Source organism: Barbus barbus (genome assembly GCF_936440315.1).
Source record: "Barbus barbus genome assembly, chromosome: 30".
Taxonomy (NCBI): Eukaryota; Metazoa; Chordata; class Actinopteri; order Cypriniformes; family Cyprinidae; genus Barbus; species Barbus barbus.
In genome coordinates this window covers 388,093-408,943 of record NC_136758.1, presented here as the reverse complement: position 1 = coordinate 408,943, position 20,851 = coordinate 388,093, and the positions used below count along the sequence as shown (strand labels likewise).

Below are 20,851 nucleotides of genomic sequence, written 5' to 3'. Positions count from 1 at the left end.
TGATTTGACGGAGAATGAGGGCTTTTGCCAGACGCTGATGTGTTTGCTTTTGAAAAATCAAGCTTTAATCAAACCCATGGCTAAATGTTTTTGTCAACAAGAGCATTTCTCTTTAATCCATAATAATGCTTCCTCCAGTGAAAAAGTGCATCTCCTGTTGTCTCTCACATCAAAATCCAGACACATATCTGTTTAGAGCTGTTTTGTCTTGTAAACGCTGCTTGATCTGCAGATTTCTCTCCTGATTCAGACCAGAACACTTTTTCACTGGAGGAAGAGTTATTATGGATTATGGACTCTATGTATTTCAGTTAAAAACATCTTAATGCTGGATTTGTTTCAGCTTTTGTCTTCTCCAGATGTTAACTGATGGACTGGAGTGGTGTGGATTATTGTGATGTTTTTATCAGCTGTTTGGACTCTCATTCTGACGGCACCCATTCACTGCAGAGCATCCATTGCTGAGACACTGATGCAGAGACACATTTATACAAACCTGGGATGATCTGAAAGTGAGCACACTTTCATTTTTGGGATGACTATTCCTTTAAGCAAGTCAAAGAATAAATATGTGTCAGTTTAACACAAAGACTAAATTCAAGCAATTTGTTTTTTCTTTTAAAAACTCTTGAATTGTTTATTTTGGTTTGAAATATGCATTTGCAAAAAACCTTTCCCTGGTTGTAACAGACTAACATTTTTCTCTATACATGATTTCTGTAATGTATTGGATGATAACACAAAACACACTAGGAAGACCACTGCTTTAGTGAAGCTTGAGCAACTACGTCTGCTGCTGCTAAAGCTCATATGATTAATCTTCACGCAATATCGCTGCTTTAAAGATCACATGGGGTAAAACTGGGACGCCGCTTCAGACGACTGGATCTCCACCTGGGCCATTTTAAACTGAGTGCACTGAAGCCACTTGCGCAGAGCGAGCGGAAACGATCCTGTTTCAGGATTCTGGAGACACTGGTGGTTCACCCGGTTCTGGATGGCTTGTAGACGCAGCTGGAGACCCGCGGACAGATGCTAACGGCAGACAGACAGCGTTTATCAACTCTTTATCAAGATTTTGAGAGTTTACTCTAGAAAGAAAGCAAGAGAGTTGATAGCAAGGGTGAATTGTGTAATGATATGATGAAAACTTACATTTAAGTTGGACTGAATCATGGGCAGCCACATGGGAATCAGCTGAAGAGAATGAAGAGGACATTAAATATAACAAACACCTCAGACTGCATGATGTAGAAATGCTAATGCCAGTTTACTTTAAGCATTTGTAGTAAGAAATCCCTCTTACTTTCACAAAGATGGTTGAGTTACACTCCTGCAAGGCCTCCATTAGACTGATGACGTGCAAGCAGACCATCTCTACCATCTGAAACATGAAGAACATGAGCAGATCTGCTGTCGCCGCTGTGTCTGTGAACAAGCTACTTTCCAATCAATTAAAACTGAGAAAGTTTGATCGCTTTTGCTAATTCGTATGTAGCAATTTCACAGTCTAGAAAACGAGTCAGTCTATATCTGAAATCAGTTTATATCAGATATGAAATCAAAAGTAAGCTCAAACACAAGCTAAAAGAGATACACGTTCAAATGTCAAAAACAGCTTCCACTAAAGAAATCCTGTGAAATAATGCACTGAGAGAGAAGTCTGAGTAAATGTCAGGTTTACCACTTTGTTGTGGGCCATGAGCTGGAGGATGCTGGGAGTGACGCGGCTCCAGAACTCCAGGCCCGTGAGGATGGCTCCCGAGGAGAACTCATTCTGGTTCTGGTTCTGATTGGAGGGGACGGCTGCGGCCTGCTCGCAGTAGATGGTCCACAGCTGGGCGAACATGAAGGCGTGGAACAGCGAGCACATGTGCAGCACTGACGTCTGCAGACACACACAGAGAGAGAGGAGCGTCGTCAGAGTCACGGCTCCCGATCTCCTCCAAGCAGAACGGCTCCTTTATCATACCTTGGACTGCTCTGGGAATCCTATCAGGATGACAATCAGATGGTCTGCGATATGAGACCCAGCATCCAGGGGAATGGGCATACAGCACGAGGAGCCCTGATGCAAAGCACTGTGGGTAAGAGACCCCAGCAGCAGCCAGGACAGCTGGCGAATGTGTGACACGCACTCGATGAACTCTTTGGGTCTGAGGAAACACAAGCACAGTGTAAAAGCTCAGGTCCAGATGCCGGCGCTGTCGACACACACACGTGATGCGGTAGATTTTACCCTTGTTGCATAGTAGAAGGTGTGTGGTAAAGCCAAGGCAGGTAGCGAATAACCGCTTTGTTGTCTCTGTGGTTGCCTTTGCTGATCTCCATCGCCGCTATCTGAGCCAGACCAACCTTCAGATTCCCGCCGAATGTGTCCTCGTGCAGCGGCTGGCAGCATGCCTTCATGTGGCTCTGAGTCACACACACACACTTTTCAGCATTTTACATTCGGCACACACTTTTATCCCAACAGAATTGAGGCTTCTCACTAGCCGATTTTCAGCTGATTTCCAGTCGAGAGCCTCAATTACATTATCGCTGGAGCTGAGAGGGGTCATTTACAGTCGAAAACTTACATTCTGTCTGTGCGACTCGTGATCAGCTGAGCTGATCCAAACAGTTTAAGTCAACAGAGGCAACAGCTGTTTTTCTGGGTAAGTGAGTGAAGTAAATCGTACAGTAAACACACACACACACACACACACACACACACACACACAGTGAATTACATCCTGATTCAGTTCATGATGACATGTTTGCTCCTGTTCTAATTTCACCAGCTTCATGTGAGAAAGCTCAGAAGCAGTGGTTTAATCTGTGATCTTCCATTTTTTAATCGGTGTGCATGATGGAACTCTGAATGAAGAAACCTTCAGCTGAGACTCTCTCCACACCAATCCAGCTGTTTAAATCGGCTAGTGGAATGCACCCTTACCCTGTAATTACAGAACAGATTTTATTAAAGTGCCCCTATTATGGATTTTTGAAAATTATCTTTCATGCAGTGTGTAACACAGCTGTAAGTGAATGAAAACATCCTGCAAAGTTTTAAATCTGAAAGTGCAGTGTGTATAAAGTTATTGTCTCTCAAAAGAAAGTGTCGACTCTGAATCACTGAAACAAGTCGTTTTTAAAACGAACCTCAAGCCGTTTTATGTTGATGTCAACATGAAACAATAGTATATTGCCCACCCACTTGTTGGCCTTTTAGCGTTGGTCTGAATGAAAATGCAAATTCATTCTTTGCCACTAGGTGCCGCTTTTGGAGCGGTTTCCCCGGTAACGCTGTACACAAAGCAGCACTGCCTCACAAACACTGCTTTAAATGAAATCGACCAATCAGCGCAGATTAGCATCAGGCGGAGGAAGGGTTTGGAAAAATTAATCATTGAGCGAATCGTTTGGGAGTCGTTGAGCAAATAAGGTAAAAATAAAAGCATATTATAAGAAAATGAAAGTGTTTTTGACCTTGCATGCATATCAACCTGTTGTTGGGGACTCCCAAAACCAAAATATGAACCTTTCATAGCCCATAATAGGGGCACTTTAAGGTCACATGTTCCCTGAGAATCAAATCCATGGTTTTATTGATGCTAGCGCCACGCTCTAGCGTTGGAAGGACTTCCAGCAGATGAGACAGATGTGTGAGGTTTCCATGAAGCAACAAAGACACATGAAACATGAGCGTTTCCACCGCAGGCCTGATGGTTAGATGAGTGTGACGAGTTTTCTACAAACTATTTCCCCGTCTAAATACTGTAAAGCTGATATAAAGCCACCCAGCTCTATATCAAGCCGATGTAAAGCTGCTTTGACAAAATTTGCATTGTTAAAAGCACTATACAAATAATATTGACTTGACTTGAGTACCTTCAGTTTGGTCAGCGTGTGCATGTCTGCGATGAAGTCCAGCAGCTCGCTCAGATACTGCCGCAAGCACTCCATCGCTGCTGTGGTGCACTGAGGGGACACAACACCTGTGACGTCTACAGTCAGCACTAATGAGCAAACACATGAGTACCTGCAGCAGACGAGTCTCACCCCGGGCAGCGCGGAGATCATGTGCTTCTGGAGGATGGTGGACTCGGCCAGCCTGGATCCAATGTCTGCGCACACAAACTGAGGAGACAGACCATACCATATCACCCTCTCAGACTGAATCTGAGCAGACTAACTCATCATCCCAAACCACCTCAACTACATACCAGCCTTTGATTGTTTTTACATAAAATGTGACCAGTCACAGAAGTTGTATGACATCTGTGACCCTGGAGCACAAAAGCAGTCATGAGTAGCACAGGTATATTTGTAGCAATAGCCAACAATACATTGTATGGATCAAAATTATAAATTTCTCTTTTATGACAAAAATCATTAGGATATTAAGATCATGTTCCATGAAGATATTTAGTAAATTTCCTTCCGTAAATATATCAAAACTTCATTATTGATTAGTAATATGCATTGCTAAGAACTTAATTTGAACAACTTTAAAGGAGATTTTCTCAATATTTTGATTTATTTGCACCCTCAGATTCCAGATTTTCAAATAGTTGTACCAAATATTGTCCGATCCTAACAAACCATACATCAATGGAAAATAAATTATTTATTCAGCTTTCTGATGATGTAGAAATCTCAGTTTCAAAACATTTTACCGTATGACTGGTTTTGTGGTCCAGGGTCACATCTTAGTGTATTAGCAATAGAAAACTAGTCATGCATCCTCCCACACTCTCTCCCACACTCTTACCGGCACTCACACACATTATCAACACATCTCTCCTCACAGGCATCTTCCCCACAGCATTCAAGCAGGCTCGGGTAACCCCACTTATCAAAAAACCTACATTAAATGCTTCTCTTTTAGATAACTACAGACCTGTCTCTCTCCTTCCATTCATAGGGAAAACACTCGAACGAGCTGTCTTCAACCAGCTCTCACGGTTTCTTTCACAGTACAACAAGCTGGATGCTAAACAGTCAGGTTTCAGGAGTGGCCATTCAACAGAGACTGCGCTACTCTCAGTCACTGAAGCCCTGCGAACTGCAAAGGCTGATTCCAAATCATCAGTTCTCATTCTGCTGGATCTCTCTGCTGCTTTTGACACTGTCAATCATCAGATTCTCCTGTCAACACTCTCTTCACTGGGCATCACTGGAATTCCACTTCGCTGGTTTGAATCCTATCTCACCGGTAGATCCTTCAGGGTGACCTGGGGAGGGGAGGTATCCAAACCACATCAACTGGTCACTGGAGTTCCTCAGGGATCGGTTCTTGGACCCCTCCTCTTCTCCACGTACACTACATCGCTGGGTCCCATCATACATGCACATGGCTTCTCCTATCACTGCTACGCCGATGACACACAGCTCTTTTCAACCAGATGACCCAACGGTAGCTGCACGGATCTCAGGCTGCCTGGCGGACATCTCGGCATGGATGAAAGAACATCACCTACAGCTCAACCTGGCAAAGACGGAACTTCTGGTCTTCCCTGCCACTCCGACTCTACGGCATGACTTCACGATTCAGTTCGGCTCATCAATGATTACCCCATCAACTTCGGTCAGAAATCTTGGTGTAATCTTTGATGACCAGCTGACCTTCAAAGAGCACATTGCAAAGACTGCTCGTTCCTGCAGGTTTGCACTACACAACATCAGAAAGATCAGGCCCATTCTGACAGAGCATGCTGCGCAACTTCTTGTCCAGGCCCTTGTTGTTTCTAGACTGGACTACTGCAATGCTCTTCTGGCTGGTCTGCCATCAAACGCAATCAAACCTCTACAAATGATTCAGAATGCAGCGGCACGACTGATCTTCAACGAGCCCAAAAGAGCGCATGTTACACCTCTCTTCATCTCCTTGCACTGGCTACCAGTGGCAGCTCGCATCCAGTTCAAGTCACTGATGCTTGCGTACAGATCTACCACAGGCTCTGCACCCTCCTACTTCCGCTCACTATTGCGAACCTACATCCCCTCCAGAAGTTTGAGATCTGCTAGTGAGCGACGCCTTGTGGTACCATCACAGAGAGGCTCAAAATCACTCTCCAGAACATTCTCGTTCACCATTCCTGGCTGGTGGAATAATCTTCCCACCCCTATCCGGAACGCCGGATCCCTGGCAACCTTCAAGCAACAACTGAAAACTCATCTCTTTCGGCAGTACTTGACTTCATCCTAAACTCAAAAAAAAAAAAAAAAAAAAAAAAAAAAAAAAACTTTCCCTCTATCTTTCTCTCCCTCCCTTGCTAGCTTGTACTTATTTGAACAATGACTGAGACTTGGTGTTACGAGCACTTCCTCTGTCTGACTGCCTCTTCAAGATGAATCGCTTTTTGTATTCCCCAATTGTAAGTCGCTTTGGATAAAAGCGTCTGCCAAATGACTAAATGTAAATGTAAATGCATCCAAATGTTTTTTGCTCCACCTTCCCTTATTGTGAGATGCAGATTCACAGATACACTACCTGCACCAGCAGCAGCAGGTTCGTATCAGGGATTGATGACTTGAACTTCAGAGCCTGAAGCAACTCCAGAACAACGATACGGGTCATGTAGAACTTGTCCCTCTCCTGCATTGAAGAGGAGGAAATCAGCTTGTAGAAGGTCATTTTCAAAGATGTGCATGTTTGTTACATGATACAGACACACTCCTGAATGCTGTAATCTCTGTTTTGACAAATTGATAATATCTAGATAATCTATCAGCAGCAAAACTCCATAAAGCATCATCTTGTTTTGATGTATTTCTGATGACACACAGCAGTGTTTCCTCACGGACAGCACGCAGCACAACGTGTGTAATCCCATTCATCAACAAATGATTCATTGATGCATTTTTTAAAGTTTTGCTAAAATGTTTTAGTTTGGTAAACTCTGCTCTACAAAACACATTATTACTTATTAAACACATTAAAACATTGTTTGGTCTTCTATTTTACCAAACAAAGCATTGCTTCACGACATGTAGACATTATTTCTTAAAGAAAAGGATAAAAAGAGTAATATGAATGTTTGTTATTATTTGAAAAAGTATACTCTTGTATACTCTTTCCTCCTGATGATGATAGTGAATATTCATTCAGCATTTAGCAAACTAAAAGCATTTAGTATTTAGCAAACTGGGTTAATAAATGTCATAAAAAAAGAAAAAGAAATTGTAAAATCTTTGCAGCAAAACACAAAGGGCAGAAAACCATGCTAGGGGATGTGATTCTCTCTGGTGGAATAAATGCTGACGTGAAAGGTTGTTCACCTTGCTGAAGGTTTTGTAGCATAACCCGCAGAGCTCCACGAGATACGAGAGACTGAACACACCGTACTGGAGAACAAAACTCAGCAGTTTGGAGAAGGGCTCCAGCAGACTCTGTCAGAAAGACACCGGAGAAGAATCAACCCCAATCAACCCCACCAGAACATTTAAAAACAACACTTCTGATATTCTCACTTATTTCTTCTGTAGGGAAATGACCAGCAGAGCCAAGGAAACAGATGAACTTACTCTTGTTGCATTTGTTACAGGGATTTTCAGCAAGCAAATGATTATTCTCAGGCTTGAGTCCAGTGGACACTTGAGAAAAGAGAAGAGACAGGAGGATACTGAGTGGATTTATTCTCCGATTCGTCTGGCGTTACAGAGCACAGAAAGACTGAACTGGTACCTTGAGTGGCAGAACAGCAGGTAGCTTGGTTAGAAATGTGTGGAACTGGTTACAGATGGTTGTCCAGAGGTTGCTGGGTGAGTCCATGGGAAGAGTCTCCATGAAGGTTGCAATGTTGTCCAGACAGTGCAGTATGGTGCCTCCTGCTGGCAGAGTCTTCTTATTGTTCAGACCCTACGACCACAACATCAGCTTTACTACACACACGCCATAATATGTGCTTTATAGTTATCCAACAGCCACAAAACACGAACAGAGGGTCACAATTACAAATTAAACTTTTATTATATTGCATATTTTGTAGTAGTTCAACAAGCTGCTTCTGAAAAATTAAAGGAATAGGTTACCCAAATATTAAAATTAGCTAAAAATGCAATCACCCTCAGGCCATCCAAGATGTAGGTGAGTTTGTTTCTTCATGGGAACAAATCTGGAGAACTTTAGCATTGAGTCCATTATCCATAATAATGCTTCCTCAAGTGAAAAAGTGCATCTCCTGTTGTCTCTTGCATCAAAATCCAGCCACATATCTGTTTAGATCTGTTTTGTCTTGTAAACACTGCTTGATCTGTGAAGATTTCTCTCCTGATTCAGACCAGAACACTTTTTCACTGGAGGAAGAGTTATTATGGATTATGAATTTTAGTTAAAAACGTCTTAATGCTGGATTTGTTTCAGCTTTGGTCTTCTCCAGATGTTAACTGATGGACTGGAGTGGTGTGGATTATTGAGATGTTTTTATCAGCTGTTTGGACTCTCATTCTGACGGCACCCATTCACTGCAGAGCATCCATTGCTGAGACACTGATGCAGACACATTTCTCAGAATCTGGGATGATCTGAAAGTGATCACACTTTCATTTTTAGGATGACTATTCCTTTAAGCAAGTCAAAGAATAAATATGTGTCAGTTTAACACAAAGACTAAATTCAAGAAATTTGTTACTTGAAAAAACTCTTGAATTGTTTATTTTGGTTTGAAATGTGCATGCAATTGATAATGCAAAAAAGCCTCTCCCTGGTTTTAACAGGCTAACATTTTTCTCTGAAAAAGAAACAAACTCATCCTAATCACAGAAGGCCTGAGGGAGAGCACGTTTTCAGCTAATATCCATTAATAGGTGAACTATTCCTTACAGCACTAATTGTGTAAAATATAATAACTTCCTGTAAGTTTTGACATTTAAGGCATCACAAAAGGTAAACACAAAAGGTACAAAGCTTTCTCTGCTTCACTGTCAGAAGAGTGTCCTCTGCTGGAAGACACGTGTCAGTGCACGTGCTGTTTCAGAAAGACGTGTGCCTGTGTCAGTGCGGTACCTCCAGGAGCTGACTGAGCGCTGCGACCGAGCTCAGCTCATTGAAGTCAATCAGAGACGTGGCCAGCGTCCGCAGGAAGCTTCCATCTGAAAGAGAACAGTGCCAGTGAAGTGTCTGAGCTGTGTGTATGTGTGCGACGGTGCTCTGCGGTGTTTCTCCAGACCTTTAATGTTGCTCTGGAACAGTTGTGGTAGAATGCCGTTGGGTGCGAGCTGATGGAGAACGCAGCGGAGGAATTGCTTGGCTACACCGGCCACATTCCCCGGGATCAGCATGCTGCACACACAGACGGGAGAATAACTCAGACTTACACTTCTGAAAGTGTGCATTACACTAATGTGTAAACGCAGAACTCACCTTTCAGCTTGACCTGTGAAATTGGAGGTAGAGGCCAACCTGCAGAATAAAACCAAAGAAGTCAAAGAAAGCCACAGAGATCCCAGTAGTGATTAGACTGCTGTGCTGAGTGGTATATTGGTGTACCTGCCCACAGACTGCATGATCTCCAGCAGCAGCGGAGCGGCCAGATCAGGACTCAGATGGATGAACATGGACAGAACCACCACAGCCAGAGCCAAAGTCTCCTCATCGTACTCCTCCAGAACGGCCCCGCAGTCCCGGCACCTGATCAGTTCACACAGAGCTGTGATATTCTGCACTTCTTTACGCCGAAACACTGAGAGTCGCTCCTCACCTGTCGGCCATCGTAGTGGGCTGCTCATCGCTGAAGTCTTCTGGTGCGGGAACGAACATGCTGACAGTGCTCGGGGCCGACAGCAGACTGGTCTTCACTGGACCTGCAGAGTACAGCGTAAAGTATCTTAACACACAAACTCAAGTGCTGTAAGACACAATGGGGAAAAATGCACTTTTCACTACTCCCACAGTGTGTATGACTGCAGAAACACTATGTTTTTATCAAACACTGATGAAACTAAATGATACAAATGTGAGAAAATAAATTATAAAAATGGTTTGTTTGATTTAAAAATCTTACAAATGTACGAGGTGGCAATGTGGGTGCCATTCACATTTAATCATTTAGCAGACGCTTTTATCCAAAGTGACTTACAAATAAGGCCAATAGAAGCAATCAAAACCAACAAAAGAGCAATGATACACAAGTGCTATAACACGTCTCAGTTAGCTTAACACAGTACACACAGCACATTTTTTTTTTAATTACATAATACATAAAAAGAAAACAGATAGAATAGAAAAAGAATAGAGCAAGCTAGTGTTCGAGGGCGTTTAGAGGCCACACACGGGGTAAAAGGCATAAAGTATTTACACAAATAGCTAAAGTAATATGTTAAGTTCAAATCAATCACTTTATCAAGGTTTGTACTATTTTTTGTTTGTTTTGATAAATAAACATTTATTTTTGTTCAACAAATATACTGTCACTAAAATATGTTAATTTTAAAATTACAGAAACAAAATTATTTTAAAAAGTAAAGATTCTGAAAGCATTGAAGGACATCCCATAATAAATTAACAGAGCTTTACAGTAGTAACTATAAATATGGTATTTTTATTATATGATATGACTAATATCATATTTTCAAATATGATGGTTTCATTATGAATATGGTGATTATCGCTATCGTGTCATGTCAATAAATGGAAAAGTCAGTCAGCTATTTATTATCATATTAATTATTGTGCCTTTAGCACCAATAGCATTTTTATCCCAAATACCATACTTTTACATATTCTTCTGTAATTGACAAACTGCTGCTTTGATTCCCTTGAACAAAACTGAAAAACATTAACAAGATCTTTGCCTTGAAATATATTCAACGATTTTATAAATTTGCTACACATTTGCAACATTAAATATTAGATCAAATTAACACAGAATCAACTTCTTGCATTGCTGTCCATGATCGCATCAAGGATCACAAAATTTCAGAAAAGTGCATTGAGTGTTTTAAAGGAGAATAAAGTCAAATGTGCCTTTTACTGCAGTGCACCTTTAGCCCCGCTGAACCCTCCATCACACCGGTGGGCTGGGTAATGAATGATCAAAGAGAGAGGAAAGTGCTAATGTATTCTGCTGGAGACTGACCCGTGTCCCAGGTGCTGATGTTCTGTGGCGCGCTGGACTGATGCTCCAGCTGCCGCTTCATTAACTGACTCATAGTCACGGCACCCAGCGAGCCTCGCTTCACCTGACGATACTGAGCTGAGAACAGAGAAAAACACCTCAGCAGACGCTCAGAGACCAGCTGATCAAACCTCTCAGTCTTACAGCAGTAGCGGTCACAGTGTGTTACACATTAGAGCTCAATGGACAGATGGATATGAGCATGTGTGTGTGAGTGATTTACTAGACACTGAGGAGCGATGGCTGGCTTCAGGGACGGCGGCCTCCAGGGCCGGAGCGGAGGCCGATTCTCTGGGCTTCTCCAGCTTCGACAGAGATTTGTCATCTGAACAACAACACAGGCGGGTGAACTTGGTGTATAACCACTTCCTAACAACTGAATAACATTATAACATTTGTTAAAGTTAATGCAATTCTCCTGCATCATTGTTAGGACAATAATTAGTAGATTGAACGTGCTTTAATTGCCGTCTACATGATCTACATTAATGTCTTTAAACCATGAAAGTTTGTATCACTGTTAACCTGCTGAAGGTCTTAATATTGAAATGCATTAATACTGTTAGTTAGTAGAATGTCTAAAGTACCAAAATAAAGTGTTACCAGAGATTTATTATTAACTCTTTCCCCGCCAGCGTTTATGAATAAAGTTGCCAGCCATCGCCAGCATTTTTGCTAATGTTCACTAAAATTTCATGGCCCCCAGAATATTTTGTTTTATGAATATCTGAACATGCAATACATCCAAATGAAGATCAGACCCTCTACTTTCAAACAACAACAACAACAAAATCAATTTTATTCTAGCTTCATGCATTTTTTTTTAGCAACACTTGAATGTAAGTATGTTTCATAAAAAAGCAACATTTTGAGCAAAAAGCTGAGAAAATCGCATTTTAATCAAATATTACATCTGGATCATATTCAGTATTATTATCAAAGCAAAGATGTAGTACTTCCGTCAGTATCTCAAAGCTTGCACAGGCCTTTACCTCTTTCTGGATCAACATTTCACTGCATTATTTTTCATATGCATATGCTTACATATGAGACCGCTGGTTTCTGCATCTTCCTGGTCTGTGTTTTTGATCGGCACTTTCTAGACTCATTCAGGAGATGTGTAATAGCGCCCCTAGCATATAACAGTGAAAATACAGAAACACGGAAAATTGTGTTTGGCAGGGAAAGAGTTAAATACTAACAAACACTAATCAGCAAAGGCATTGTGTGAAACACATTATAAATAAAAGTATTTTATCAGTGAAAACACAGGAACGAGACGCACAAAACCAAAGGATGCTAATAAACCAAGCGGTCAGACCTGACTCTGCGGCCGGTTCTCTCATCTTATCTATGTTGTTGAAAGAGATGTCCAGATACTCTCTCTGGATGGCGCTGACGGCGATCTTCCTCTCTTTGCGTTGGCGTGGCACGATCTGGATCTTGAACTCAGCTTCATCGCTCTCGTCGTCAGGTTTGGAGTCGCTGTCTCTCTCATCGGTCTCGTCGTTGTCCTCGTATCCCGCTCCCTCTGCGTTTAACGGATCCAGCGACTCGAGCGCGTCCGCAGGGATCTGGAGCATAACGGACCTGCTAGAGGGGCTCGTTCCGCCGCTACCCTCGGGCTGCGCGCAGGAATCGCCTAGGGATGTGTTGGGCATGTGCGACGTCTTTCTGAAGAGATCCCGTTTCTGTCTGAGGGTCATGGTGGCCTCCTGAGGAGCCGTGGGGTGCTGGAGTGTCTGGCTCTCGGTGCAGTCCTCGAGGCTGACCTGCAGGAGAGGAGCCTGGGGTTTGCTCAGCACTCCGCCGGGGAGCTTGAGCGCCTCAAACAGGTCCTCGTTGCTCTCCACGATGCGCAGAGGAGGCAGTGGCTCGAACACCAGCGAGTCGCTGTCGGACAGCGAGAGAATGGAGTGCTTCTCGGGGATGGAGGTGCAGTCAGAGGACAGGTCGATGAGGTCTGGATCGTCCTTGTAGAGCGCGGGGGCGGCCAGCGGAGAGTCCAGACCGGCGGGTTTGTCGTCAAACGTCTCCATACAGCTGAGCCGCACCTCGGGTATGATAGGCCGGATGTTGTCGTTCTGAGAGCCTCTTCGGTTGATGACAGAGTGGCCGTTGGAGGAATCTTTCCCGTGGTGCTGAGCTCTGTGCTGCTGTCGGCCGATAGAGGAGGAGGACGAGGGCTCCTGCAGGTCGCAGTGGTCGATGCAGGACTTGCGGCGGTGTTCGTCCAAGTTGAAGAGAATGGAGTCGGTGTTGCTGATGTCCAGAGACTTCTGCTTGTGCATGGCTTGCAGCCTCTTCTTCTTGCTGTTGCTGTCCTCTCTGCCCGAGTACAGCAGTGTGTCCTGCAGCGCTCCCTCCTTGTATTCGGCCAGCTCAATCCCACCTGTGCAGGACACAAGAGTGAAAGCTTGGCGAGCATGATATATATGATATATGTGATATATATCGTCTGCGATAATATTGTAATTCTTGTTTTAACAATGTGTGATTTGACATTATCGAGTATTTTGCAAAAACCATTCAAAACACCTATAGAGCGCACGCATATATTAATTGAAATATAAACTAGTTACATTTAGAGTGTGTTCTTTCAATGCATGATTCAGTCTATTAAAATACATTTACAATGATCACAAATTCGTCCCAGATGGCGGCACTCCATGGCATGCAGCTACTTCTGAAAAGAACAAAGTGTTAATAATAAACTAGGTTTAATTAATATTGTAAATATTAAAAAGACAAAAACGAACAAACCAAAATGCCACCGAAGAAAATCAGCAGCGTGGTTGAAGATGAGTTGGAGGAGATAAGAAAATCCCTAAACTTCATGTTGGACGAGTTGAGCAAAGTTGCTAACCAACAAACTATGCTACTTGATCTGATGGATGAAGTTAAACAACTGAAGAACCTTGTGAAAGAGAAGGACAAGAAAATTGAAGGACTGGAGAGAAGGATTGACAAGCTGGAGCAATATACAAGAATGGAGGATTTAATTATATGCGGACTGGAAACAAAGCACTGGACGTATGCCAGGCTAGAGACAGAGACGGTGAAGGCGCCCTACCAGAGGAACTACAAACATTGGAAAAGCAAGTAATCAAGTTCTTTGAAGGCCAGAATATGATCATTCAGAGCGATAATGTTGTGGCCTGTCATACCCTTCCACGAAGGAATGGCGGAGCAAAGTCTGCAATAATTGTTCGGTTTGTGAATCGGAAACATAAAGCCGAGTTACTGAGGGGCAGGCAAAGAAGTTGAAGGGTACGGGAGTGTACCAAAGTGAACATCTTACAAAAAAGAATGCTGACATCGCCAGACGTGCACGCATTGAGGAAACAAAACAAGATACAATCTACATGGACAAGAAATTGCAAAGTGATGATACGGCTAAATGGAACTCCTGAAGAAGCTAAAGAACACACTATAAGAGAACGCTATGAATTGGATCAGTATGGGTAAGTGAAGACTGTGTGAAGGAATATTCATATGGACTCAAAAGGATTATCGATATGATGGACATTGATAAGGAATTTTTGTTCTGCAGCAAAGCGATGATATCTCAGATCATTATCTAGTCTTGTGTAAACTCCATATAGCTAAAACTGTAAATTCTACACCTTGTTACAAGTATGGTAGAACCATCACTTCTACCACAAAAGACTGCTTTGTAAGTAATCTTCCTGATTTATCTCAATTCCTCAGCATATCCAACAGCGTAGAAAAACTTGATGATGTAACAGAAACTATGGACTCTTTTCTAGCACTTTAGATACAGTTGCTCCTTTACGCTTAAGGAAGATCAAAGAAAACAGTCTGACTCCGTGGTATAATGAGCACACTCGCACCCTAAAGGGAGCAGCCCGGAAAATGGAGCGCAGCTGGAGGAAAACAAAACTAGAGGTATTTCGTATAGCATGGCGGAAAAGTACCCTATCCTACGGAAAAGCATTAAAAACTGCTAGATCTGATTACTTTTCGTCTCTTCTAGAAGAAAACAAACATAACCCCCGGTATTTATTCAATACAGTCACTAAATTAACGAAAAATAAAGTATCAACAGGTGTGTTGGCATTTCCCAAGAGCACAGCAGTAATGACTTTATGAACTACTTTACTTCCAAGATCGATACTATCAGAGATAAAATTGTAATCATGCAGCCGTCAGCTACAGTATTGCATCAGATATTGCACTATAGATCCCCTGAAGAACAATTCCACTCATTCGCTACTATAGGAGAGGAAGAATTGTATAAACTTGTTAAATCATCCAAACCAACAACATGTATGTTAGACCCTATTCCATCTAAACTACTAAAAGAGCTGCTTCCAGAAGTCATAGATCCTCTTTTGGCTATTATTAATTCATCATTGTCATTAGGATATGTCCCCAAAACCTTCAAATTGGCTATAATTATAATAGTGCAGCCAAATCACCCTGCAGCCCAAGACTGGTTGCCCACTGAAGCTAAGCAAGGTTGAGCCTGGTCAGTACCTGGATGGGAGACCTCCTGGGAAAATTAGGTTGCTGTTGGAAGAGGTGTTAGTGAGGTCAGCAGGGGGTGCTCATCCTGCAGTCTGTGTGGGTCCTAACGCCCCAGTGTAGTGACGGGGACACTATACTGTAAAAAGCACCCGTCCTTCGGATGAGACGTTAAACAGAGGTCCTGACTCTCTGTGGTCATTAAAAATCCCAGGATGTCCTTCGAAAAATAGTAGGGGTGTAACCCCGGCATCCTGGCCCTGGCCTCTGACCATCATGGCCTCCTAATCATCCCCATACACTGATTGGCTTCATCACTCTGTCTCCTCTCCACCAATAAGCTGGTGTGTGGTGGGCGTTCTGGGGCAATATGGCTGCCGTCGCATCATCCAGGTGGATGCTGCACATTGGCCATGGTTGAGGAGATTCCCCCCCTTCTATGTAAAGCGCTTTGAGTACCCAGAAAAGCGCTATATAAATGTAACTAATTATTATTATTAATTAATGAATTATTATAATTAAGCCTCTCATTAAAAAACCACAACTTGACCCCAAAGATCTAGTTAATTACAGATCGATCTCAAATCTCCCTTTTCTGTCAAAGATACTAGAAAAGGTAATATCCTCACAATTATATTCCTTCTTAGGGAAAAATTGTCACGGTGCACACAGCAGGGAGGAACAAGGAACACGTCGTAACTCAAATAACATACTTTACTGAAGACAGGGCAGGACAAGGCAAGGCAAACACAGACATCAAACACCGGGGAGTAACGAGTAGATCAGACGAAATGGCACTACACAGAGAGGACTATAAATACACAGGTAAATTAACGGACACGGCTAGACACGAATAAACTAATGATTACATCAGACAAGGACAGGAAACAAACCAAATAAGGGCACAAGAGGCAGGAACACATGAGACACTCAACAGAGGACTGACATAACTCCCCCCTCCCGAAACTCAGTTCCATCAGGGAGGGGGGGTGGGCGCTCTGGAGGCCCCTCAGGACAGACACAGAAACACACACCGAACGGCCTCCAGCGCGGAACAGAAGGCCGCAGGCCGAGGTGTAGCTCAGGAGGCCATGGCAGGTGGTCCTCATGCCCATGGCCTCGGCCCGGCCACTCCTGCCAGAACCCTTCTACCCCCCCCCCCCCCCCCCCAATTTCCATGGGGCTGCTTGGGGGTATCAGGGTCCCGGGACCAAATGAAATGGAAAGTTAAAAAGACCACGGTCACTGTCTGGTCAAATACGGCTGCAGCCGGCCGGCATGAAAATAACGGCAGCAGCCGGCTGGCTTGACCAGACACTCAACGGCAGGGACCGGCGGGCTGGAAGAAGCCACAGCCGGAGACGGGCCGAATGACCGCAGATGGCGGGTTGGCCTTCCCCGCGAAACAGCAACTAGACGGGCCGCAGACGGCGGCGTGATACCCCGCGAACGGCGGGGTCCGGGAGCCGCGGACGGTGGCGTGATACCCCGCGAACGGCGGGTATGAGTCAGCGGCGATCCGGAGGGCTTGACTCAGCGGCGATCCGGCGGGCTTGACTCAGCGGCGATCCGGCGGGCATTGAGTCAGCGGCGATCCGGCGGGCATTGAGTCAGCGGCGATCTGGCGGGCATTGAGTCAGTGGCGATCCGGCAGGCTTGACTCAGGGAGCCGCGGACGGTGGGTGGGCTTTCCCCACCGACCGCGGCGTAGATCTCCTGCGAACGGCAGCCTCCTCTCCAGCGACCGGCGGGCTCGGTGATCCGCGGACGGCGGCCTCACCTCCCTCGAACGGCAGGCTGGAGTGAGCGGCCGGCATGACTTGGGGGAGCCGCGGACGGTGAGTGAAACACAAAACAAAAAAAACGCTAGAAAAACTTGGACAAAACAAAACGAAGTGAAGGAACGACGCTTACTGTATAGGTCTGGTCTTCTGTCACGGTGCACACAGCAGGGAGGAACAAGGAACACGTCGTAACTCAAATAACATACTTTACTGAAGACAGGGCAGGACAAGGCAAGGCAAACACAGACATCAAACACCGGGGAGTAACGAGTAGACCAGATGAAATGGCACTACACAGACAGGACTATAAATACACAGGTAAATTAATGGAAACGGCTAGACACGAATAAACTAATGATTACATCAGACAAGGACAGGAAACAAACCAAATAAGGGCACAAGAGGCAGGAACACATAACACACTCAACAGAGGACTGACAAAAATGGTATCTGTGAGGAATTCCAGTCAGGATTTAGACCATATCATAGTACTGAGACTGCTCTTATTAGAGTTACAAATGACCTGCTTCTATCATCTGATCGTGGTTGTATCTCTTTATTAGTGCTACTGGAGCTTAGAGCTGCGTTCGACACTATCGACCACAACATCCTTTTGAATAGAATAGAACACTTTGTTGGCATTAGTGGAAGTGCCTTAGCATGGTTCAAATCGTACTTATCTGAACGTCATCAGTTCGTAGCAGTGAATGAAGAGGTATCATATCGATCACAAGTGCAGTACGAAGTACCTCAAGGCTCAGTACTAGGGCCATTACTTTTCACACTTTACATGTTACCCTTGGGAGATATTATCAGGAGACATGGTGTTAGCTTTCACTGTTATGTTTTTCACTGTTTTTCCATCTAAAAAACATATCTAAATTGCGACCTATGCTCTCAACGTCAAATGCAGAAATGCTAATTTGTGCGTTTATGACCTCAAGGTTAGATTATTGTAATGCTTTATTGGGTGGTTGTTCTGCACGCTTGATCAACAAACTACAGCTGGTTCAAAATGCAGCAGCTAGAGTTCTTACTAGAACCAGGAAGTATGACCATATTAGCCCAGTTCTGTCAACACTGCACTGGCCCCCTATCAAACATTGTATAGATTTTAAAATCTTGTTAACTACTTATAAAGCCCTGAATGGCTTAGCTCCTCAGTACCTGAGCAAAATAGTTTTAAATTAATTCGATATAGAACACCAGAAATCATTGCTGCTCTCAGTGAGGACTTAAATAATCAAAATTGGAGCAAGGTTTATGCAAGTAAAGATCCTAATAGTGCTTATGATGCTTTTTTGTCCATATCAATCGAAAAATATGAAAAACATTGTTTAAGAGGACTGTAAAGAAGCAAAAAAAAAAAAAAATTAGGACAAACCATGGATTACTAAGGGAGTAGAGAAAGCATGTAAAAAGAAAAATGCATTATACAGGAAATTTATAGCAACTAGAACTATACAAGCGGAAAATAAATACAAGATATATAAAATTAAGTGAATAAGTATTATAAGATTTAGTAAAAAGGACTATTATAATAAATTATTGGACAAGCATAAGAATAATATACAAACAACATGGAAAGTACTTAAAAGTATAATTAAAGTATAATTAAAAAGAATACTGGAAAAGTTGATTACCCAAATTATTTTGTTAATGATGATAAATTAAGTATAAATAAAATGGATGACATTGTCAATGAACTTAATGAGTATTTTGTAAATATTGGGAGCAATTTAGCAAAAGTGATCGTGAAGCAAAGAACTGGGGATAGGATAGATTAAATGAATATTTCCAGTAATGATTATTCAATGTTTATAAGGGGAGTTGATGAAAAAGAAATACTTGACATTGTTAACAACTGTAAGAATAAATATTCCACTAATTGTAATTATGCCAAAACATTTTATTATTAACCATTAAATTATTAATAAAAAATATTATAGAACATATAGTAAAACCATTTACACACATTTGTAATCAGTCCTTTTTAACAGGAATATTCCCTAATAATATGAAAACAGCTAAAGTTATTCCTATTTTTAAAAATGGAGATCGTCACTGTTTTTCCAACTACAGACCAATTTCTCTTCTTTCCCAGTTTTCGAAAATTTTAGAGAAAATATTTGTGCGCAGGCTTGATAATTTTATAGATCAACACAAATTATTGAGTGATCATCATTATGGTTTTAACCTCAATAGCTGTGATGGAACTGGTAGAAGAGATTTCTTCTTCATTGGATCATAATGAATATACTGTGGTGGTGTTCCTAGATTTAAAAAAAGCTTTTGACACTATTAATTATGGATTATTAATGATAAAACTGGAGAGATTTGGTATAAGAGGGAAAGCTTTTGCATGGATAAAGAGTTACCTTGATGATAGATATCAATTTGTTCAAATTAATAATGTAAAATCAGATTTAATGAAAGATACTTGTGGTGTTCCACAAGGTTCGGAGCTAGGCCCTAAGTTGTTTGTACTGTATTTGTAAATGATATTTGATATAAGTGTCTAAAGTATTAAAAATGGTTTGGTTTGCTGATGATACTAATTTATATTGTTCTGGGAAAAGTTTGGAACAGCTTCTGAATACAGTGGAAATCGAATTGAGGGTTTTCAAAAAATGGTTTGATGATAACAGACTTTCACTGAATTTAAGTAAAACAAAGTTTATAATATTCAGTAATCGACAAAGTAACAATAAAGTGAAACTAATGATTAATAATGAGGAAATAGAAAGAGTTTACGAACATCCATTTTTGTGTGTTATAATTGATCATAAATTATGTTGAAAATCACATATTAATAATGTAAAAACAAAGATGTCCAAATCCATTGCAATATTAAACAGAATAAAACATTTTGAACTAAAAAACTTTATATTGTATTGTGCACTCATAGTTCCATACATTAGTTATTGTGTGGAGGTGTGGGGTCACACATATAAAACCAATTTAAATTCAATATATATGTTACCAAAGAAAGCTATTAGGATTGTTAAAAGGGTTGATTATTACAAACCAACAAATAAATTGTTTATTAATTTACATGCATTAAAATTTGTAGATTTAGTTGATTAATATACTTTACAGTTAATGTACAAAGTTTATAATAATTTACTTCCAAATTGTATTCATAGGCTGTTCAAAATATGAGAAAGTCAGTATAATTTAAGAGGATTGTATATGTTCGGAAAAGGGCAAAATCTAATGCAAAAAGTAGGGGCATATCTGTTAAAGGGGTAAATCTATGGAATAAATGTGATGAAGAACTAAAAGTATGGAATTCACTTTGCCAATTTAAGAAAATTTATAAAAATAAGGTGATAAACAATTATATGACAGTATTAATAAATTGTGGTTGTATTGTTAAAAAATTGAAGTAATAGCTGGAGTGTGTATTATAAGGTTTGTTTTAAATTATGTTTGTACATTTTGGGAAATGTTTTTGTAATATTGTTTATTTTGTGT

General features: G+C 41.9%; 1 protein-coding gene across 1 annotated transcript in view; it reads right to left on the bottom strand.

Moving 5' to 3' along the window:
- Nucleotides 1–846: 846 nt before the first annotated feature.
- The window catches only part of LOC306850192 (protein unc-79 homolog), a gene marked incomplete at both ends in the record, with an annotated part of 67,580 nt that continues 47,575 nt past the window's right edge, over nt 847–20,851 (bottom strand). The window contains 20 exon segments of the mRNA XM_079385688.1: nt 847–1,035; nt 1,156–1,197; nt 1,307–1,384; nt 1,685–1,888; nt 1,973–2,156; nt 2,240–2,415; nt 3,874–3,963; nt 4,045–4,122; nt 6,479–6,583; nt 7,267–7,377; nt 7,513–7,581; nt 7,673–7,846; nt 8,993–9,078; nt 9,156–9,268; nt 9,350–9,388; nt 9,476–9,688; nt 9,690–9,789; nt 11,064–11,180; nt 11,326–11,427; nt 12,424–13,494. Coding sequence (XP_079241814.1) covers nt 847–1,035; nt 1,156–1,197; nt 1,307–1,384; nt 1,685–1,888; nt 1,973–2,156; nt 2,240–2,415; nt 3,874–3,963; nt 4,045–4,122; nt 6,479–6,583; nt 7,267–7,377; nt 7,513–7,581; nt 7,673–7,846; nt 8,993–9,078; nt 9,156–9,268; nt 9,350–9,388; nt 9,476–9,688; nt 9,690–9,789; nt 11,064–11,180; nt 11,326–11,427; nt 12,424–13,494 — 3,341 coding nt within the window.